We start from the raw sequence: 22,335 nt of genomic DNA on the forward strand, positions 1-22,335 counted from the left end.
GACCCTGGACGAATGGGTCCAACGGGTGGAGCGTACGCGCATACTTGAGGAGCTGATGCACTCAGCTACTGATAGAATTGAGCGGCACTTGTCGACCTGGTTTTATTGCAGTAAATCCCTTTCTACTTCACGGTCCCGGCGTTCACTGGAGTAGAGTGGTAGGAGGGTTCCTACAAAAAACAAACAAACGGGTGGGGCACACCTTATAAAGGAGACAGAAGCTGAAGCTAAGAGCAAGACTGAAACAAATAATCAGAAGTAAACAGCAAAGCACAAAGAAATCCAGGAATGGATAACAGCAAAACGGGAACTGTAGCGAGACAGGGGAACTGTAGTGAGACAAGGGAAACTAGAGATAAGCAGCTCTGCAGCCTGAATGGGGCCTGACACTTACCAACTAATTCAGCTGTTTAATTTGACCTATACCCTCCGCCATATATATAACATGATCTTCTACACAAGCATACCACCTCCCAGAGCATCAGAGTTCTATCACCATGACGCAGATAACATTTATTACCCATACTCCTCAAATCCTTAAATTCCACACTCCCATCACTATATACTCAAACAGACAATGATGGTGGAGCCACAACACTATATACTAAGTTAGATACAGACAGCATAACTCCCATCACTACAGACTGAGCCAGACACATATGTTGGTACAGCATAACTCCCATCACTATTTACTGAACTAGACATTGGCCGTGGTACAGCATAACTCTCATCACTATATACTGAGCAAGACACTGATCGTGGTACACCATAACTCCTATTACTATATAATGAGCCAGATATTGACGGTGATACAGCATAACTGTCATCATTATATACTAAGTCAGACATTGACAGTGGTACAACATAACTGTCATCATTATATGGTGATGCAGGCATTGATGGTGGTACACTATAAGTCCCATCACTATATATACTAAGCCAGTGATGGGAAGATTACTACGCCTCTTGAGACACACACCCAAGGGTGGATAGCTCCCTAACCCATACGGGCCCTTGGCCCGTGCTCGATGGGTCAGTCCACTCTTGATTTTAGGCACCTATGCTACCCTAGCAATGCCATTAGAAACACCACTGGACCTAGGATGTTGCAGTTTTATCCTGGGTAGTAGGAAAATACAGCCCATGGGAGAGCTTGGTCCAGTTGTAAATTCAATAATTTTGTACCGAGTTCTTTAGATCCCTGGGGTAGAGTATCCAGAAGAGCAGGGTGGGCTGATTCTGCATCCCAGCTTCAGGGTGCTTATATACTCTGATTCAGATTTCCCCAGAACTGGCTGGAGGGAAATTTATGTGAGGACACGTGTGCTGTTTAGCACAGGAATACAAAGTCTAAGACTGGACACAGATGGTTATTTTCTCCCATGAGAGCTGAACGGGAGGCTGCTGTATTGCACTACAGGGTGTTTGTTTACTTTTGTATACTATTTGTAGATTATAATACATCCCAAGCAAAGAATAAGCGTTTAATTATACTAGTGTTTAGCTAAGAAACAAAATCTAGAAATGAAAAAAAAACAGATGCTCCAAGTAATACATCTCAACCATAAGAAATCTTTATTATGCTTGTGCTCTGTGAATTCCATTGGAATTGGTTAATACTTTTTGAATGATGTCTTCAAATGTGTTTCACCAGTACAACCTCTAACTTGCTGTACTTACAGATTCTGAAAAAAATAGAAGAACAAATAAAATTGATGTATATTACTGTTATACATTAGGCTCAAGTGAAAATGTAGCATGAACTTGATACTTGTTTTTGCATTCATTTCCCATCCCACCCCTCACTGTGACCATTGTCTACCCTTGGCAGGGAAAATGAATGGACAATAGATACATTGTGTAGATACCTTAACTGAATACAAAATGGGTTTTCATTGTATCTGCTTATAATAGATCTTTATCAGAAAGTAAATACAACAATAATATAACTCACAGCATTGATCCAGGAGATGTAGGCAGAAACTCTGGTGAACACTGTTGGTTTCAGGTAGGCATTGCATCCAAGGGAGGACACAAAGCTTGTCACACCATGAACCTGGTAAACTCCATTGACAGCACAGTTAAGAGGTCCACCAGAATCTCCCTATAACATAATACATAAACAAATACAAAATCTTGAGCAGTTTCATGCAATTATCGTAAGACACAGTGATACACTGAAACTATTTTTGGTTATCCATTACCAACAAGATAGGAGAGTCATATTACCATTGTTGATAAATGGATCTAGGAATTATACTAAAAACTAGACTTGTGCATTCGTATTTGGGGCGAACATAAAAACAAACACGAAGGGTGCATTTTCGTTGTTCGGCCTGAATACCGAACATACAAATGTGGCAGCGGCAAAACATATACGAAGACGAAGACACACAACATGAAGAATCTTTGTGTTCGTCTTCGTTTACTGATCTCCCTGGTCCCTTCCCCATGTAGGAGTGGAAATCTGTAGGTTCGCCGTCAGGAGTTAAAGAGCCGTGCAAACGACTCTATTGGTCGCTTGCAGGGACCTCCTCTGGCATCAACCAATTGTTGATGCTAGGGGAGGCCCCTGCCGGCAACCAATAAAATCGTTCTCATGTCCCTTTAACTCCTGACAGCGAACCTACGGATTTCTACTCCCATTAACCCCTTTGATGCTGCGTAGATAACGGGAGAGGAAATCCGTAGGAAACTAGAGATAAGTAGCTCCACAGCCCAAAGAGGGCCTGACACGCTCGTACAAACCTTTAACTCTTGGAGCGGGGAGACCAATGGTCTCTCCAGCCCAAGTTCCGTGTCAGGAGTTAAAGGGCCATGCAACCAACTCTACTGGTCGCCTGCAGGGGCCTCCTCTAAAGTCGTTCTTATGGTCCGTTAACTCCTGACAGTGAACCTACGGATTTCTGCTCCTGTTGCTGCGTAAATAACGGGAGCAGAAATCCGTAGGTTCACCGTCAGGAGTTAAAGACTTAGTTAAATACGAAGAGTTGGTCGGCACCCAAGTCTACTAAAAACCGAAAATGGATCCGCACAACGGATTAAGATATCACTCTAGCGATGTTTTGGTCAACGCTCTTCTGAGACAATAGACCAGAACCATTTTTCGTTTTTGGGAAAAATGCAGAATCATCTGGTGAATTCCAGTGCCCTTATGGCATTAAAAGAAAGATATTTAGGTTTAAACACATAGGTATTGTAACATGTAGAGACATGCTGATTTGCATGTAAATGTTTCAATGGAGCTGATATAGATATAGACCTCATAAAACCATATAGATTATAATATTTTACCTGGCATCCAGAACGAACTCCATCCCCACCAGCGCACACCATGGTGGTCTTGACTGTGCTTCCCCAGTAGGAGCCGCTGGAGCAGGTAGAATGGGCAACCACGGGCAGAGGGGCCTGCTGGAGGATGGAGGGGAGGGAGCCATTGGCTGCAGGAGAAAATAAATATGAATGTTTTATTCTGTTTAGTGTAGACACTAACAGATGTCCCATGGATAATAAGGTCTAAAGCATGCAGAGGAGCGCACACGCATCTGTAGCAGGGTTGAAGGAAAAGACACTGATGTATTTTAAATACATCTCTTTCAACATGGATCCAAAGAGGAATCATAATGTTTGCATTATTAAATTAAAAGGGAAGAGTGAATTTTGAGTATGTTAATCAGGTTACAACAGTTACTGTAAATACCATAATGTTTTGTTCTATAGTAATATTGAAAATAGTCATATTTTCATTGGTTACAGTAGACCAGACCTGGGCAAAGCACGGCCCGCGGGCCACATCCGGCCCGCTGAATAGCTCGGACCGGCCCGCAAAGAGTGTCCTGGTGACTCACCAATGAGTCCGGTGTCCCCCCCCGCCCCGGTCACTTACCTTAAACTCCTGTGTTGGAAGCGTTTGTCTCGGGTGCCGGCGCTTTACGCTGGGCGCCGGCATATGACGTCAGACGCCGGCGATCAGCAGTGAAGCGCCGGCACCCGAGACAAACGCCTCACGCTTCCAACACAGGAGTTTAAGGTAAGTGACCGGGGCGGGGGGGGAGATCCTGAGAAGGGGGGGTTAGGGAGTTAGAGGGGAGATACTGAGAAGGGGGGTTAGGGAGGGAGGTCTTACTGTGTGTGTGTGTATCTCACTGTGTCTGTGTGTGTCTTACTGTGTCTGTGTGTGTCTTACTGTGTCTGTGTGTGTCTTACTGTGTCTGTGTGTGTCTTACTGTGTCTGTGTGTGTCTCACTGTGTCTGTGTGTATCTTACTGTGTCTGTGTGTGTCTTACTGTGTCTGTGTGTGTCTTACTGTGTCTGTGTGTGTCTTACTGTGTCTGTGTGTGTCTTACTGTGTCTGTGTGTGTCTCACTGTGTCTGTGTGTGTCTTACTGTGTCTGTGTGTGTCTTACTGTGTCTGTGTGTGTCTCACTGTGTCTGTGTGTATCTTACTGTGTCTGTGTGTGTCTTACTGTGTCTGTGTGTGTCTCACTGTGTCTGTGTGTGTCTTACTGTGTCTGTGTGTGTCTCACTGTGTCTGTGTGTGTCTTACTGTGTCTGTGTGTGTCTTACTGTGTCTGTGTGTGTCTTACTGCGTGTGTCTTACTGTGTTCATAGCTTATTCAGTTATTGTAATAAATATTTTAGCCCATTTTTTAGCTCAAAATATTTTTTCCTTTTTTTTCTCCTCTAAAATCTAGGTGCGTCTTATCAGCAGGTGCGTCTTATAGAGCGAAAAATACGGTATGCACTCCGAAGCCTTGTTCATTTTGTTCACTTCTGTGCTGTGCTAATAGTTATTCAGGCCTTACTTATTCAAGCACCTCTACCAATGACGTAGGCTTGAATAACTTTATTAAACAGCACATAAGTTAACAAAATGGACAAGGCTTCGGAGTTTGTAGTTTGTAGAGGTCTGGCCCTCTAAAACCATTCCAATTTCTCATGTGGCCCCATGGGAAAATTAATTGCCCACCCCTGCAGTAGACTGACTGATCTATGTAAGTCAGCTAGTCTATAGAGTCTCCTTAAAATCATTGCAAGCAGCTTACAGCTGGTTCTGCCCCATCCGGTGATAATGCAACCATAATTGTGGGCCAGGACGGCTCCATCACTGGGCAGTGAAGCCACTTTCACATAGCTGTTCAGGACAGCACTGGAGGCCAAGTACAGAATGGCAATATCATAACTGAAAGAGAAGGAATCAAAAGATGAGGCATGTATTTTTAACTGAAAAAAAAATCAATAGTGCTAATATCTCTGTGGTGTATTTGGAGAAAATACGGAACACTGGTTTCAAATTTCTCAGTTGTGGTTAAAATTGCTTTAACTGCGTAAAATAAAATATAATAATGTAAATACATACTTACATATATGTATTGAATGGACCTTTCCGGCACACCAACACTCCTCTCCCCATCCTATCCTTTTTTCATTTTATGTGGACAATGTTTGTAATATGTTGATTTAATAAAAAAAATAAATTACCCTCCTGCTACATTATTGGTGTTCCAGCTGGCATGTTTGACGATCCTTGACACAGAGATAAATTGCTCAGTACCATCATTCTGGCTCAGATTTTGTTCTCCCAAAACCACACGGTAGGTAATGACTCTGTTTTTAGGTGAGAAAGGATAAAACATAGGGAAGAAAGGATGAAACATATAATTCTAAAATTATGATTTCAAATATAAATGTAAAAACCAAATGTGTCTAATTAAAAAAAAATTGTTATTGGACATTTAAACCAATGAGGCTATCACTCCATAGCTAAAAATTGTTACCTGTCTACACAGTGAGCTGCAGTCAGGACACGGTTAGCGCGGATCAAGGTACCACCACAAGTGTGATACCAGCTGCTTCCAGACTGATACTGGAGAGAAATCTGTTTAAAAAAGTATTTCAGGACAGTTAGATCATACAGATACTGGAAACTTTACTTTACTTGTAATTTAACAAGCCCAGTCCAGAGAATGGATTTCTTCCTGATGCATATAGTTTGACTGACCTGCCATGGCCATGCATTTTTGACTGCATTGGATCCTCCTACCACACGTGTATTGTCCTCTACAAACTGGATGTCTTCATAACATTGCCCTTTGGAAACAGAAAGGCAAGTACAATTTCAATATATTTACAAATATTATCTATGTGTGTCACTATTGCCATGGTAATTATCATTGTTTATTACATCTACCCATGAATGATTTCCCAAGTTAATGTAACCATAAGCTTTCATTCCATATAGAACCATCTAATCCTTTAGCTCCTCCTCATTCTATGACCTAGATCTGAGTTCATGGTTTATTTTCTATAGTCATCTCAGCACAAGGTATTTTTTGATTTGTTTATTTCATTAAGTAACACAATTTCTTTATGTGCAGATTTATAATTATTGCATCATGTCGATGCTTTCAGAATGGTTTGGCTGCTAAGTATAGCTTAGGCTTCACTACTAAGACATGTTTTAGTAAATGTATAAGAAACAAAAGGGATAATGGTTTAAGAACTCAGTCCAAAAAGTTAGTTTAATATTAAGTATATAAAAATGTTGGGAACTGAAGTCCAGTTCATGGGGATGATTAGAGGCAGGGAGGATCTACAAAAAAGGCCACCTAATGAAATATAATAACTGCATGTCAGCAGGAGTGGGGTGTTCCCTGACAACTGCCCCCCAAGTGCAAACCAAACTTGTTAACCAGGACTGGCATTCTTTGGGAGGCAGGACCAGAAAAAAATAAGACTTGGTGGTCTCCAATGCATATCAGAGTAGATACTATATATGGTAAAAAAAACTGTGTGACTATATCTTACCACAAAGGACAAGAACAGCAAGTACAAGGAGCCTCAGCATCTTCAGCCTGTTGCCGGTAAAAATGAATTGAAAAAGTTTACTTCAGGCTGCCTTTTTATATCTCTGGCGGATGAGCGATGATGATTTTCCTATAGTTGGGAACAACTACAGATGTTACATAGAACAGGTGTGAATGTATTTCAGGTTATTTTAATCAATAACCCAATCATCACTCCCCTTTATGAAGGACACCAATTGTATGTCCATATTTTGCTTTTTGCATGGGATCTGTTCAGGAAATATTTAACAATCAATTTCTATATTCTAAGAGAATTATTTATCATGTGTTGTTTGCATTTTCGTAGTAAGCCATTATTTATGGATACTTTGTGATAATTGTGGTCAGATCTGCTCCATCTGCCTCTGTGACATTTATAGTAATGGAAAATATTTCTTACTCATGCTTTTTGTGACAATTGGCCCTTCAGTCTATATCATGTGTAACTCAATTTAAAATGCAAATATGAATGTAAAACATAAAACATTATATATATATATATATATATATATATATATTCAAAAATATTTTAAATTCTAGGCTATAGAGTTGCTGTCCACATCCATATAAAAAGCATAAACATAGCCAACTGTTGGGCAGTGCACGCATTTCAACTGCTTTCCCTAACACTGTCTGCACAGGTCGCATTAGATTGATTAACAGAAACATTATGCATTGTGCTTACTCTTACATGTGAGCACAACCCAGTCAACAGAAACAGATTGAAACCTTTGGAAAGTATAAGATCTACTTTTTTGTTTGTCTTTGCTTTTTAAGGTTAACAACCGTAATCTTCTTTTCCCCCCATTGTTTTCCTTTGTATTGAGAATATTGTAAATTCACTGTGGTTTTGATTTTCTGTTTCCATTATAGAGACTGTTATGCATATTTGTTACTGTTTGCTTCTCTATTATCATTTTACTGATATACTGTATGTGCTGCTTGCGAGTACATGTAAGTACATGCAACGTTAAATTATTGCACATTGCAGGTTAAGTCATGCCAATTTGCATGTCCTTGTATGCAACTCCCATATTTTATTTTTATTTGCTTTTTTCAGCTGATGTATATGGTCGGGGTAATGTAAGTTGGCAGTACTGACTTGATTTTTTAGTAAATAGTGCCATGAATGGTCACGCTTCCACCATTTGCCTAGACCCTTACAGTTTGCAAAATGATAAGTCACATGGTGACTTCACACATTTTGTTCCAGACTTGAAAACTAGGTCACCTGGGTTGTCTTGATTCTACTATGGTGATGGTTCTTAAAGGACTGATTTTGTATTAGAGAAACACCAGTTACTTTAAAGTTCTTTAAGGAACCAGACCGTGAGAAGGAGAAGTCCCAGTTAAGTTTGATAATGAGATGCAGATGTAGTGATTTCCTATATTTTGGAGTTGTGCTGTATTAAAATGTGTTGAAAATTGTTCAAGGTGGACTAATGTTTCAATGATATTAATGATTGTGGATCAATAAGGCTGAAGTACTGGGCATGTTCAGCATTTGTTTGTCCTCACTCTATTCCCTCAAGATTGTAAGCTTGCGAGCAGGGCTTTCTCCACCTAATGTATCGGTTCGTCTGTCAATTCTAGTCTTGTCATACCCCTTGAATATATGTATTGTATTAAGCACTGCATACACTGTTTGCGCTAGATAAATAAAATATAATAATAATAATTTGTGGCATAGTGTACATGAGGAAATGCCAACATCCCTCTGATATCACAGGAATCAAATGTGGAGATACTTGGAAGTTTGAAATTTAAGATTTAATACAAAGAATGTGTTACTCTATAAAATATTCTTCCACTATGCATAAATAGTGAAAATAGCAGACTTGTGCATTCAGAATTATGAATGTCCGCTTCTGCCACTTCTTGTTCTTCAAGTTTTATCTTCTCTCTTTCATGAGAACGAATGGGCCAAAAACAAACCGAAAAATCGCCCAAATCGCTTTTGTCCCTTTTGCAGATATACAGGGAAAATAGTATGTACAAGTTTTATGGATAAAGTTTTGACTTGATATATTATAGCATGTCACAGTACAATACATGCGATGGCAATATCCAATTTTAGAATATACAGTCGTGAGAAACTGTCTTTGAATTTTGTGATAATATTTATTTTTTTGAGTGCACAGATTACCTCAATAATTATCATTAAAAGTAAGGGATATTCTGTTAAAAATCAGATTTTTTAGATAATTGTAATATGAGTTTCACTAGTTATGCTGTCAGATATATTATTCTATAACACATATGTAATGAACTATTCTAGAATTTGAAACATAAGTGCTAAAAGGTGTAGGGCATAAATAAAAAACATACTGTACTGGCTCGAATGTAGGCCGAACTCGATTAGAGGCTGCACCCTAAAAGTCTTGTGCTATTTTAAAGAAAATTTTTTTATTAAAGAAAAAATACACATTAGTGAAATAGGTAAAATACTGTTTCACTAATACACAGGAATACATGTATTTTAACATTTAACATATAACATATAACCAGAAATTTGGAAAACCAATAGCCATTTTAAGGTCCCCCCTTAATTCATAATGCACCTTACTTATAGATATGCCCTTCTGCCCCCCTGGTATGCCACTCTGCCCCCCTGATATGCCACTCTGCTCCCTATAAGTGCCACCCCCCCTCCGACTTACCAATGCACCCCCAGACTCCCTCGTGTCTAGCGGGGCCAGCAGGTGGACGTCCTCCACTGCCGGCACGTCTGCTGGACTTCCGCGGAAGTGCCGGCAGTGGAGGTTGTCTATGCGCATCGCCGCAGCCGGTGAATGTATGCGCGATGTGTTTAGACAACCTCCGCTGCCGGAGCACCGGAAGGTTATGTCACGCCAGTGCTCCACCAGCGGAGGTTATCTACACATGTTGCAGACGTCCACCAGCTGCCAGAGAGAAAGAGAAAAAAACAACCGCCTGGAACTGCATGTCCCGGGCGCCGAGCAATACGAATTGCGCATCCCTGCGCTAAACCCCGATTATAGACCACATCCCCGCGTTAAAGACTTACAGTGGGGGGAAAAGTGCGGCCTATATTCGGTCATATATGGTGATATTGATATTACTATACAAATCTCCAATTAGGATTGAAGTAACATGTTCTAGAGCAGGGGTCCTCAAACTACGGCCCGCCTACTACTATTTACCCGGCCCGCCGGGTGTTTTTGCCTCAGGACATCCGTGTGTTCCGAAAGATGCTTTCGAAACACAAGGATGCCTCTGTGAAGTCCCTGCGGCACGCATTTACTTTAAAAACGCGGGGACCGCCGGGAGCAGGCGCATGCAGCGACGTCACTGACGTCCCATGCGTGCACCCATGGCAACCGAGCGCTGCAATATGCCGGCATATTGCGGCGCTCAGCAGTGAAACAGCCGGCACCAGCAAGTGGCTTTTAAACACTGATGCGGAGGAGAGAGGGGCGCCTAGCAACTGCTCGGCGCCCCTCGTTCTCCCCCGCATCAAAAAAAGAAGACAGCCTTTAAAAGCCGCTCACTGGTGCCCGCTGCTTCACTGCTGGGCGCCGAAATATGACATCATATTACGGCGCTCAGCAGTGAAGCAGCGGGCACCAGCGAGCGGTGCAGGAAGAAAGAAGCATCGTGCTCCCGTCGCTGGACTGCAAGGTGAGGGGGGGGGGATATATAGTGGGTAAGGGGGGAGAGGACATATAATGGGTAAGGGGGGAGAGGACATATAGTGGGTAAGGGGGGAGAGGACATATAGTGGGTAAGGGGGGGAGAGGGTATATAGTGGGTGGGGGGATGGGTATATTTGTTGATTTAACTTTACTTGTTCTTCATTTTAAATATTGTATTTATTCCCGTTTTTTTTCTTCACTTCAAAATAAGATATATGCAGTGTGCATAGGTATTTGTTCATAGTTTTTTTTTTTCACTATAGTCCGGCCCTCCAACGGTCTGAGGGGCCGTGAACTGGCCCCCTGTTTAAAAAGTTTGAGGACCCCTGTTCTAGAGCCACTCAAATACTAGTTCTGGTGCATAAGAACACTGCAGAACCCCAGTCCTCACCCTCAGACTTCTCAATGTAGAACCATCAGAGTTAAGTTCCATCCTGAATAGTCAAGCAATGTAACTGTAAGAATGGGATTGTAAGAGAAACAGACATAGCGTGATACCATAAAAAATGTAACTAAATGGTTAGGCTTACTTAAAAACATCTCACTTTTCATCATTTCTGTTTACTTTTTACTGTGTTGTTTTTAGGGTAAACACTGCATTTTCCTTAAGAGACGCTGCCTACATAACGTTCGGCTTCTATACTATTCTAGGATTTGATATCAATCCATTAGTATGAAAAATAATGCTTGCTTCATACTACATACACTCAATTTCTCTGAAGTTATTATTAGAAATTCTAAGGTATCCTTGAACAAATCTTAATGCTAACGCGCTACTTCTGTGAATGATTATGTTAACACTTGCATATCTCCGCAGAAGGTCACTGATTCTAATTCATATGTTCACATGACAAAACAGGAAGCCTTTATGCAATCATTCACCATTTCCTTACTAATTTGAGGATTGTGATAAAGTACATACAAATATCACTAACTAGACCATTAGCAATGTTTGTCAGCTGTGGCATCTCATTTTTGAGAAATTATGGTGAATAAGTTAATGTGGAATGTTTTGTTCTGGGGTCACAGAATGTCTGAATGAGTGATGTTTCACGTATAAAAATAACTGGTTTGCTTCCCACTGACTGCCTCCCATAGTGGCAGCGTGAACCCTGCGGTTAGTTTCCCATGCCAAGTTAACACAGCAGATCCTATTGAAAACATTATTGGGAAACATGACTTTGGTATCGTCAACTTCGGCCCCATTTCCCAATGAGACAATAGACACCATATGTAATCGAAAATGCTTTATTTATTCAATTTTGGATACAGTCAATGATCAAGTATTCTCCCCAACCGTGACACTCATTATAGCATACCTTTTAATACGTGTCTAATATGAATAATTAATCAACCACAAATTTGGCTAAATGTCAACCATATAACACAGATCAATCTATAACGGCTGGTAAGGGCGTAACCACTCCATGTCACCTGTAGAGGCTGCCTGGCGTCCAAAAAGGAAGACAGGGCATCAGGCCTCGCAGCACAATATTCCCATAAGCAGGCAACTGGACAAACCAGACTACCAGAACACTCCATAAACTCCACATACAGCCCCTTACCATCCGTATCAGTTTTGGACCGCCGAATCAGAATGCTAAGCACCCCTGAAAACATACGTTCAACTGAAGGCAACATAAAACAGACAAGGAAGAAGATAAAATTGTTCACAGCATGAGCTACAGACAAATTATCACACCAAAACATGTTTGCTAGCTAGTTGCTCACCCCACTTCTCCAAAGACACCAAGATCGGAAAGAGTTCCAAAAACGTTACATTTTTGGATAAACCCTTTGCCTCCTGACCCGCACACCATTCACCCCTAAAATAAGCGCCAAAACCTAAAGCACCAGAGGCATTGGTCCACAGCTCCAGCTCCGAACTGGAGGTGCAATCCACAGTGATTGACTGTTATAATCACAAAGAAAAGTATCCCACACCTTCAGATCCTCTTTTAAGGCCATGGTCAGCCTGACAAAATGATGGGGAGCACTAACCCCGGCCGTAGCCATAGACAGTCGCTGCAAGAACACCCTCCCCATGGGCATGATACGGCACGCGAAGTTGAGCTTACCAATCAAGGACTGAAGCTGCTTCAAAGTAACTTTAGAAACCCGCAAAAAAACTGGCTACCATGGAAAGCATATCAAGAACCTTGTCCGAAGGCAACTGACAGACCATCTCCTCCGAATCCAATTCAATTCCCAAAAAACTCAAATGTGTACAAGGGGACACCGTCTTGTCCGGAGCCAAAGGTATCCCAAGCTCCCTAGAAACTTGTTTAACAGCCGCCAATAAAGCACCACAGTGAGATGCAGAAGATGCACAGTGAGATGCAGAATGAATGACAGACGGTAGACCCGACACCTCCCGAACCACACATTCAACAAACGAACTGAACACTTCAAAATATTTACATGATATGGAGCATCCCATTGGGAGGCATTTGTCCACAAAAAAGTGCCCGTCCCATTTGCACCGGTATGAATCGGTAATAACCGAAATGCTGCCTCAACATCCGTTTTAGCCATCAAAGTCCCCCGACCAAAAGAACGCATCCACTCGACAGCCTGGTCGAAAGAGGTATAAAATACTGTGCTCAAATCCGGGTCAATCCCATCATGGAATTTTCCCGGCTCCTTCTTGGGCACAATACCTAAAGGGGATAACCTTAAATTAGGCAAAGGACAAGTCTGGAAAGGGCCTTCCATCCTCCCTAAAGCCACTTCTTTACATAACTTATCTGACACCACATCAGAAAAAGCCAAAGCAGAGTGCAAATTGCGAACAACATTATTACCAACACACTCCTTAAAAGGGATCCGAAAACCATCCCTAAAACCAGAGAGCAAAAGAGAAGCCGCCTCTTGGTCATGATATTTATTCAGCCATGGCACCATCCTCTCTACTATTACTGGAGTCACCCCCTTTTGCCCCAGCTGCCCCTTTCGCTTTCTTAAAATTTCTCTTGTGCAAAAATTTTAGTATTAGTTACACAACAGTATTACTTACTGTAATGTTTTTTAAAGGTGAAATTCTCACTGCATAAGTAAATTATGAGCGAATCACGAGCGGAGGCTCCAGGCCGCATAAAGGATAAAAAAAAAAATTGGGAAAAACTGTTGTGCGCAGGGGCGTACCTAGAGTATTTGGCACCTTGGGCGGATCCTGTACGTGGGACCCACACACACTTTAAAACTGCATAGCTTCTATCGTTAGGCAAACATTGACAGGGGTACAGCATAACTGTTATTATTTACTAAGGCAGACATTGACGGTGGTACAACATAACACCTATCACTATATACTGAGGCAGACATTGACGGTGTTACAGCATAACTGCTATCATTATATACTGAGGCATACACAAAAAGAAAGGTTGGAATGCAGCACTCAGCAGTAAAATGGTGCACGAGCCAGGGTACCACCAAGTCCCTCAATAAATCCAAAATAAAGAAGCAAAGGCTCAGCACTCAAATGATAAGGTGAGTTTATTTCACACAGGCAACGTTTCGACGCACAGGTCTTTCTCAAGCCTTAGAAACATTAGTGCACACATTCAAGTATTTATGCAACAGCAAGTGATTAAGGGGTCGGACACACCCGATCCTACATAACAATTTAAAGTGACAGGGCAAACTGACCAGTCTATATATAAAGTGACAGTGCTATCTTTGCACTGTCACTTTATATATAAATGCTGACAGTGTTACAGCATAACTGCTATCATTATGTACTGAGGCAAACATTGACGGTGGTACAGCATAACTGCTATCATTATATACTGAGGCAAACACTTACAGTGGTACAGCAGAACATCTACCACTATATAGAGAGGCACACATTGACCGTGGTACAAGCCAGACATTGACAATAATGCAGCATAACCCCAATCACTATATACTAAGCCAAACATTGATGTGGTGTAGGCCTACCACTTTAGTGTCTGGCCTAGTATCTATATATATATATATACACAATTAACAGCAATCACACTGGTTGCTCGGGCATGATAGTAGTGGGATTGCTGTTAGCAATCATATATATATATATATATATATAAATTAATATTGTTATCGAGTTTTTCTGTCCAATTTTGGTGTGTTACTTACTTTTAATAAAGGTGTGGTGAACGCACCAAAATTGAATAAAAAAATATATAATTGCTACCAGCAATCTCACTCCTAGCATGCCCAGGCAGCCAGTACATGTGTCACGAACCGAGGACAAAGGTAGATAAGGAGCCCAGGTGCAGGGGATACGAGGGGCTCTGTCTGTACCCCACGATGCATGATGGCTTGGGGTTGGTACAGACAGGCGCAGGAAATAAATCAAAGACTGAAGATGCGGATTAAGAGTTGTATTGCATATGATGGTACAACAATATAGCAACAAGGAAAGTCTCTTGGCTGAAAGCCCGCTGTATGGGGCACACACGGCAGGAAGCCCTCGGGATGGGGCACACACGGCAGGAAGCCCCCGGGATGGGGCACACACGGCAGGAACCCCTCGGGATGGGGCACACACGGCAGGAAGCCCTCGGGATGGGGCACACACGGCAGGAAGCCCTCGGGATGGGGCACACACGGCAGGAAGCCCACGGGATGGGGCACACACGGCAGGAAGCCCACGGGATGGGGCACACACGGCAGGAACCCCTCGGGATGGGGCACACACGGCAGGAAGCCCACGGGATGGGGCACACACGGCAGGAAGCCCACGGGATGGGGCACACACGGCAGGAAGCCCCCGGGATGGGGCACACACGGCAGGAAGCCCCCGGGATGGGGCACACACGGCAGGAAGCCCCCGGGATGGGGCACACACGGCAGGAAGCCCACGGGATGGGGCACACACGGCAGGAAGCCCACGGGATGGGGCACACACGGCAGGAAGCCCACGGGATGGGGCACACACGGCAGGAAGCCCACGGGATGGGGCACACACGGCAGGAAGCCCACGGGATGGGGCACACACGGCAGGAAGCCCACGGGATGGGGCACACACGGCAGGAAGCCCTCTTGCAGGGCACACAGCACGACTAGAAGCCCTCTTGCAGGGCACACGACTAGAAGCCCTCTTGCAGGGCACACGACTAGAAGCCCTCTTGCAGGGCACTCGACTTGGGAGTCCACTTGCAGGGCACTCGACTTGGGAGTCCACTTGCAGGGCACTCGACTTGGGAGTCCACTTGCAGGGCACTCGACTTGGGAGTCCACTTGCAGGGCACTCGACTTGGGAGTCCACTTAGTGGGGCGCTGGCCACAACTCAGGAACACGGCAGGAGACAAAGCAGGAGCAGATCAGGAACCAAAGCAGGAACCAAAGCAGGAACCAAAGCAGGAACCAAAGCAGGAACCAAAGCAGGAACCAAAGCAGGAACCAAAGCAGGAACCAAAGCAGGAACCAAAGCAGGAACCAAAGCAGGAACCAAAGCAGGAACCAAAGCAGGAACCAAAGCAGGTAGTCCTCAAACGTCAATGTCAAGGCCCAGACTGCAGGGCTGGGCAGGTTTATAAAGGCTGTCTTGATCAGGTAATCAACTGCAGCTGGACCTGATAATCAGTCTGAGTAGCAAGGGCGGCCACTAGTGGCTGGAAACGTAAAATGAGTAGCACCAAGTTTAAACAAGTCCATACAGCGAAGGGTGAACGTTACAACATGCTGGAACCTGAGCATGATAGGAATATGATTACAGCCTCCCTATGCCATGCTATCCCCCCCACACACACTTACACATCCATGCTATCACACACACACACACTACAGCATAACACCCATCACGCTCACACACTTACTAATTCACTCTCACAGAATGTTTTCCTACCTTTTCTCTGTCTCTGTCACCTCCTCTTCCTTCTTCCTCTTCTATGTCCTCTCCTTCCGGTGCAGTAAAGACGGTGGGCATCAGAGCTGGCCTTAGGCATTGTGGCGCCCTGTGCGGACTACTCCTCTGGCGCCTCCCCCCTCACTACCCCCCCTCTCTGCTCTCTTCCCCTTCAAACTAACCCCCCTCTCTGCCCCTTCAAACTAACCCCCCTCAAACTACCTCTCCCCTCTGCCCCTTCAAACTACACCCCCCTATGCCCCTTCAAACTACACCCCCCATGCCCCTTCAAACTATACCCCCCCTCTGCCCCTTCAAACTACACCCCCCTCTGCCCCTTCAAACTACACCCCCCTCTGCCCCTTCAAACTACACCCCCCTTCTGCCCCTTCAAACTACACCCCCCCTTCAAACTACACCCCCCCTTTCAAACTACACCCCCCTTCAAACTACCCCCCCCTTCAAACTACACCCCCCCCTGTTGCCGGAGTCACGGAGAGTAAGGGGCGCCGAGCGGTTGCTGAGAGCTTCACGAGCAACCGCTCGGCGCCCGTGCCCGGGACTTAGATTAAAGCATCATTTTTTTATTGTTTTTTTTTAAACTTTATTTAACATGAATGATGTTAAATAAAGTTTAAGAAAAAAAACAAACAAAAAAAAACCAACGATGTTTTAAGTCCCGGGCGGTCACACACCCCTAAGGCCAGCCCTGGTGGGCGTGGCTTCAGTGCTGTGCGCCGGGATCTGACATCAAATCCCGACGCACGGCATCAGTTGCCGCGCGCATCGCAAGGGAGCAGGATCGGAGGTCTGTATTAACCCCTTCGTGACAAAGGCTGATTTTACTTTTTGTACCCTTCGTGACAATGGCCGTTTTAACATTTCTGCGCTGCTCGTGTTTAGCTGTAATTTTCTTCTTTCCCGTTTACTGAACCCACACACATTAGATATTGTTTTTTTCAGGACAAGAAGGGCTTTCTTTAGATGACATTGTTTTGATTGTATCATATTATTTACTACTAAAAAAAAGTATAAAATATGGTGAAAAATTTTGAAAAAAAATGACTGTTTCTAACTTTTAGTTGAAAAATCTTTTACTCATTTATAAAAGGTAATGAAAAAACCTGCTAAATGGATTCTACTATTTGTCCTGAGTTTAGAAATACCCAATGTTTTTATGTTTTTTTGCTTTTTTCTACCCATTATGGGGCAATAAGTACAGGTAGCGTTTTGCTATTTCAAAGCCATTTTTTCCAAATCTGGTAATTCTTCCCCCCATGTGCCATTTCGGGTATCTTTGAACCCGGCCAATGCAATTTACCCCATCAAATCATATATTTTTGAAAACTAGACAGCCCAGGGTATTCCAAATGCTAGTATTTTAACTATTTCCATGCACCATATCTACCACCAGTTTTTGTCAAACTTTGTGGTAGTCATTTTTTTGCATTTGGTTTTCCACACATATTTTACTTCAGGTATGAATTAAAAAGTTCTCGTATATGTCACTATCACAAAACACCCCAATATGTGTTCAGCAACATCTCCTGAGTACAGCGATACCTCACATGAATGATTTTGCCTGGCCGTTTGGGGGCAAAAGGGCCACATTTGGGGCATGCGCATTTTTCAATGTTGAACTTTGGCATTTGGGGATCCACTGCCCATGCCCTATTTGGTACATCTTTGAGCCGGGCCATTTCAGTGTTCCCAACAAAACCATATATTTTTCAAAACTAGACACCACAGGGTATTTTAAATGCTGGTATTTTAACTCTTTGCATGCACACATTTTACCACCAGCATGTTTTCAAAGTTTGCAGTAGTATTTTTGTGTGTGTATTTTTCCCACACACACCTACTTTATGTATGAATTTACAGCTCCTGGTATATGCCGCTGTCACACGACACCCCAATATGTGTTCAGCAACATCTCCTGAGTACAGTGATACCCCACATGCATGGGTTTGTCATTTTTGTGGGAACTAAAAGGCCACATTTGGTACGTGTGCATTTTTCTAATTGGAAATTAGGTGTGTGGCCATCCTTCCCCCGGTGTTAATTGGGACGTTGTTGAACCTGGCCAATTCAATTTACCTCATCAAATCATACCTTTTTTAAAAGTAGACACCCCACGGGCATTTAATATGCCAGTATTTTAACTCTTTCCATGCGAGAATTGTTTTAAGCTAATATGCTAATTTTAGGACTTGCTCACAAAAATATATTTTTTATATATATATATATTTTTTTTGCCTTTTTAAAAAAAAAAATTTAACATTTTTTTTCAACTTGGAGGTTCCCCTGATAGTGACATCAGTGGGAAATGATTTTTACATTTTACTAGTTTTTTACTATTTTTTTTCTAATTATTATTAATTTTATTATTTTATTTTTTTTATTTTTACTAATCACACTGTGATTAGAAAGTTTGGTTCCATTGACTTGCATGGTGAATGCAGTACCTGTATTCAACCTGCAAGTGGAGCCAAAGTTCTCTAGATGGTCTGGACCATCTAGCGAACTTTTAAAATTTGTTGGTTCCTGTTACAGGGCAGCGGCCATCTTGCTTGATGGCGAAGATCATCGGCAGCTGCGACCGCTCTCTGGAGCGGTCACAGCCCATCGAAAGGTAAGTGTTTGGTGTCGCTGGATGCCTCCTGATTTAAGTTTAGGAGGCGATCGTCGATCGCCTCCTAAACGCTTTTAAAACGGGCGTCCGCCGCCATACAAAGTATGGCGAATGTTGACGCCCCGTGGAGGGGCCAGAGATGGCCCCTTCGTTCCGATCGCGGCGTTGCTGAATGCCTCGAGGTCGAGGCATTCAGGAACGTTTTTTTGGGTGCAGAAAGCGAAAACAGATCGCTTTCTGCACCCGTTTAAAGACGTGCCGGTCCTGGCACGTCAATTGTCGTAAAGCACATGCTTTTCCGTGTCGTGCCAGGACCGGCAATTGTCGTTAAGGGGTTAACAGACCTCCCGCTCCCTTGATTGATTTTAAGCCGGTTGGAGGGAGATCTTTGATCTCCCCAACCGAGCTTGCTCTACTAGCGGCGGACATTACTGTCCGTCTCTGGAGAGGTGCTGTGCACACAACCGGTAGCGGACCACCCCCCCTTCGGTACGCTACTGGTTGTGCGCGCAATTTTTGTTCGTGTGCGCTCCCTCTGAAAGCTATGTGCGCGCGCACAAGCGCACAGCTTAGAGGGAACACTGGTCATAACCCTGAGCCACAAGGTTCGTCTTAGCGAAGCCATGACTGACCACCATAGACCCTGTAGGCTTCCCAGATGCTATCCATGTACAAACAAACCACTACAATGCGCAGGGTTCTTTTGACCAATGACACTGGCTAGGATAGCGAATGCTTGAAGCCAATTGGAGAAGGTTCTCAGAATTAAATGATATCGCCTTTTTTCTTCCTCCTTTTTTAACCTCCTCCCCCTTTTTAACCCTGTCCAAATTGTATTTACCCAAATCTCTTTGATGTGTGGCGCGCGCTCCACCCCACGGATAGGGACTATTCCTTCTACTCTCATCCCCATGACAGTTATTCTCACATACACCTTTTGTTTACCTCCCACAATTCGCTCCCCAGGTTGCTCTCCTCCATTCATGAAATAACCTGGTCAGATCGTGGTGGTGTTTTCTGGACTCTCTCCTAAACCTCATAGAAAATTAATGATTCACTATTAGCAGACCCCATAATTGCTGAACGTGTAGATGATGCCCTGGATGAGTACTTCAGGCTCAATTCCTCGCCTGGGTTAGAGGTTGAAACACTGTGGCAGGCACATAAGGAGGTCATCCGCGGTGCTTTGATAAAGATGGCTTCCCTCAAAAAGAGGGAGAGACTCCATAATGAGCGGCTTGTGGACTCCGAGATTGGCGATCTTAAAAACAGACATAAGGGTACTGGCGATCAATCAGTATTATGGTCCTTGATTACTAAGAAGGGAGAGCTTAATCTGATCCTTTTTAAGTGAGGTTCTGAAAGCTATTAATTGGACAAACCAAACATTTTTTAGAAGGGCAATAAGTCTGATACGATGTTAGCTAGATGGCTTAGACAGGCAACAAAGTCGCATTACATACGACAGATACAGAGACAAATTTGTCTGTGGAAATTACCCAAGAGGAGATTGATTTGGATATAAAACTATATGCCAAAATGTTGTCGTTAAGGATTACACCTTACTTGCCGCAGTTGGTTCACCCAGACCAGTTGGGGTTTTTGCCAAGAAGAGAGGCTTCTGACAACATTAGACGAATCCTGGGTGTCATACACAGGTGCCGGTCGGTTTACTTTCATTAGACGCTGAGAAGGCATTTGACGGGGTGGACTGGCAATATATGTGGGCGAGGCTCAGGACCTTTGGCTTTACTGATACCATATTGACGTCTCAACCCGGACATAAAATGTGTGGAGGCAGGGGGGGTCTCAGTACAAGGCGAGCCTTTTTGCAGATGACATCCTTTTGTCCCTCTTGTCCCCCCTGGTGTCCTTACCAAATTTGTATGCTCTCCTGTCCCAATTGTCAGCTGTTTCAGGTTTTCCTTGCTCTACCAGATGGTTAAATTGATTGAGCTTAATTTTGAGTTCAAATGGCACACCTTTAGGCTCCGATATCTGGGGGTGTTTATCACGCCTCAGCTGTCGGACCTTTTCCGAGATAATTACTGACCAATGATACAACAGCTGAAAGGGGACTTGCACAGATGGATGTCCTACAGCATCTCATTGTTGGGTAGGCTGTATAGTGTTAAGATTACTTTTTTGCCAAAGATTCTTTCTTTTCCGATCTCTCCCTGTCCCATTGGAATCCTTAGAATTAGAGATGATCCAAGCAGACAGTCGACCGTGGTGGCGTCGTTCTCAATTAAACTTACCTCGGGGGGAAAGGGGGCTTGAGGGCACCGCATGTACTCATATATTTCTGAGCAGCTCAATTGGCCCAGCTAGCGCAAGTACATCTGGGTCTGTTGGCACCGAGATGGGTGACGTTGGAGGGTGGGACATTTCAGACGTATGTTGGTTGGGGGGGGCACGCACCCATCTTGTAAAAATAGCCCTACACTATCTTTTTCCCTATCTATTTATGAGCTCCTCTGGCTGAGGTCTGGGTTACAGACAGTGCCCTCTGCCCTCACACCATTGTTTCGCAACCCGGACTTCCCGGCGGACACAGGGTAACACAAAAGTTGGGCACCTATATCTTAGGGGTCGACTGCACACATTACACACTCTCAGGGACACTTTACAGATACCACAAAAGGAAGTTTTCCGTTTTATGCAACTCAAATCGTTCTTTTGAAGCAGGTGACCCCCTTTGAGCGCTTTTGTTGGGCTGATCACAAACGGATGGGTGCTATTTTGCTGCTGTATTCACACCTCATTAGATGTGGTTTTCCTTGTGTCAGTTGTGGGAGGTGGATTTGGGAGACACCCTGTCACCAGAACAATTTTTTAAAAAAATGACAGCAAACACACCTATCAAGGAGGGAGCGTATAAAGTCATAGGCAGGTGGTAGCTACACCCCTCTCAAGTGGCCAAGAATTTTCCTGGGATGAATGACAGGTGCACAAAGGGTTGTGGGGGCCAAGGCACTTATATCCATATGTGGTGGATGTGTCCCCTTGTTGTGGAGATGTGGACTTGGGTTTTCCATCTGTTAAGTGAGATCATAGTGGTGTGAGTAGAATTATGTCCGTGGACTGCACTGCTTAATAAGAACCATCCTAACCCTAAATTTAATTCTTCTATGATTAAACTAATTCATAGGATATGTGCTGCCGCACGTCTTTCCGTAGCTAAGAATTGGAACACCTTGATTCCCTCATGCTTTCAGATTTTGTCCAAGATTTGGTATATTATGCAAATGGGAAAACCTGCAGCTTACATACACAACACTAGTGACACATTTAGGAAGGTGTGGACCCCCTGGATGGCCTCTGGATACGTGGCAATGACTCCTGGGAAAGTTGACTTGCTGTAAAATGAT

General features: G+C 43.6%; 1 protein-coding gene across 1 annotated transcript; it reads right to left on the bottom strand.

The window, feature by feature from the left end:
* Window positions 1–102: 102 nt before the first annotated feature.
* On the bottom strand, window positions 103–6,847 carry LOC149285249 (chymotrypsin-like elastase family member 1). The gene is made up of 8 exons (XM_089495606.1): window positions 6,808–6,847; window positions 6,002–6,090; window positions 5,778–5,878; window positions 5,482–5,607; window positions 5,046–5,182; window positions 3,295–3,440; window positions 1,951–2,104; window positions 103–170 (listed from the first exon to the last, which is right to left on the bottom strand). The coding sequence occupies exons 1-8, from the start codon at window positions 6,845–6,847 to the stop codon at window positions 103–105; spliced, it is 861 nt and encodes a 286-aa protein (XP_089351732.1).
* Between the last annotated feature and the right edge of the window lie 15,488 nt (window positions 6,848–22,335).

Source organism: Sceloporus occidentalis, unplaced genomic scaffold, assembly GCF_023333645.1.
Source record: "Sceloporus occidentalis isolate IW3139 unplaced genomic scaffold, rSceOcc1.0.p SCAF_82, whole genome shotgun sequence".
Lineage (NCBI taxonomy): Eukaryota > Metazoa > Chordata > Lepidosauria > Squamata > Phrynosomatidae > Sceloporus > Sceloporus occidentalis.

Excerpts from the sequence above, each read along its gene's own strand:
- LOC149285249 (XM_089495606.1), bottom strand. The coding sequence starts at position 6,847 with ATGCTGAGGCTCCTTGTACTTGCTGTTCTTGTCCTTTGTG. Across the intron at positions 5,183-5,481 it reads ACCAATAATGTAGCAGGAGG|TTATGATATTGCCATTCTGT; the intron begins GTAATTTATTTT and ends CTTCTCTTTCAG. Across the intron at positions 2,105-3,294 it reads GAGTTCGTTCTGGATGCCAG|GGAGATTCTGGTGGACCTCT; the intron begins GTAAAATATTAT and ends ATTATGTTATAG.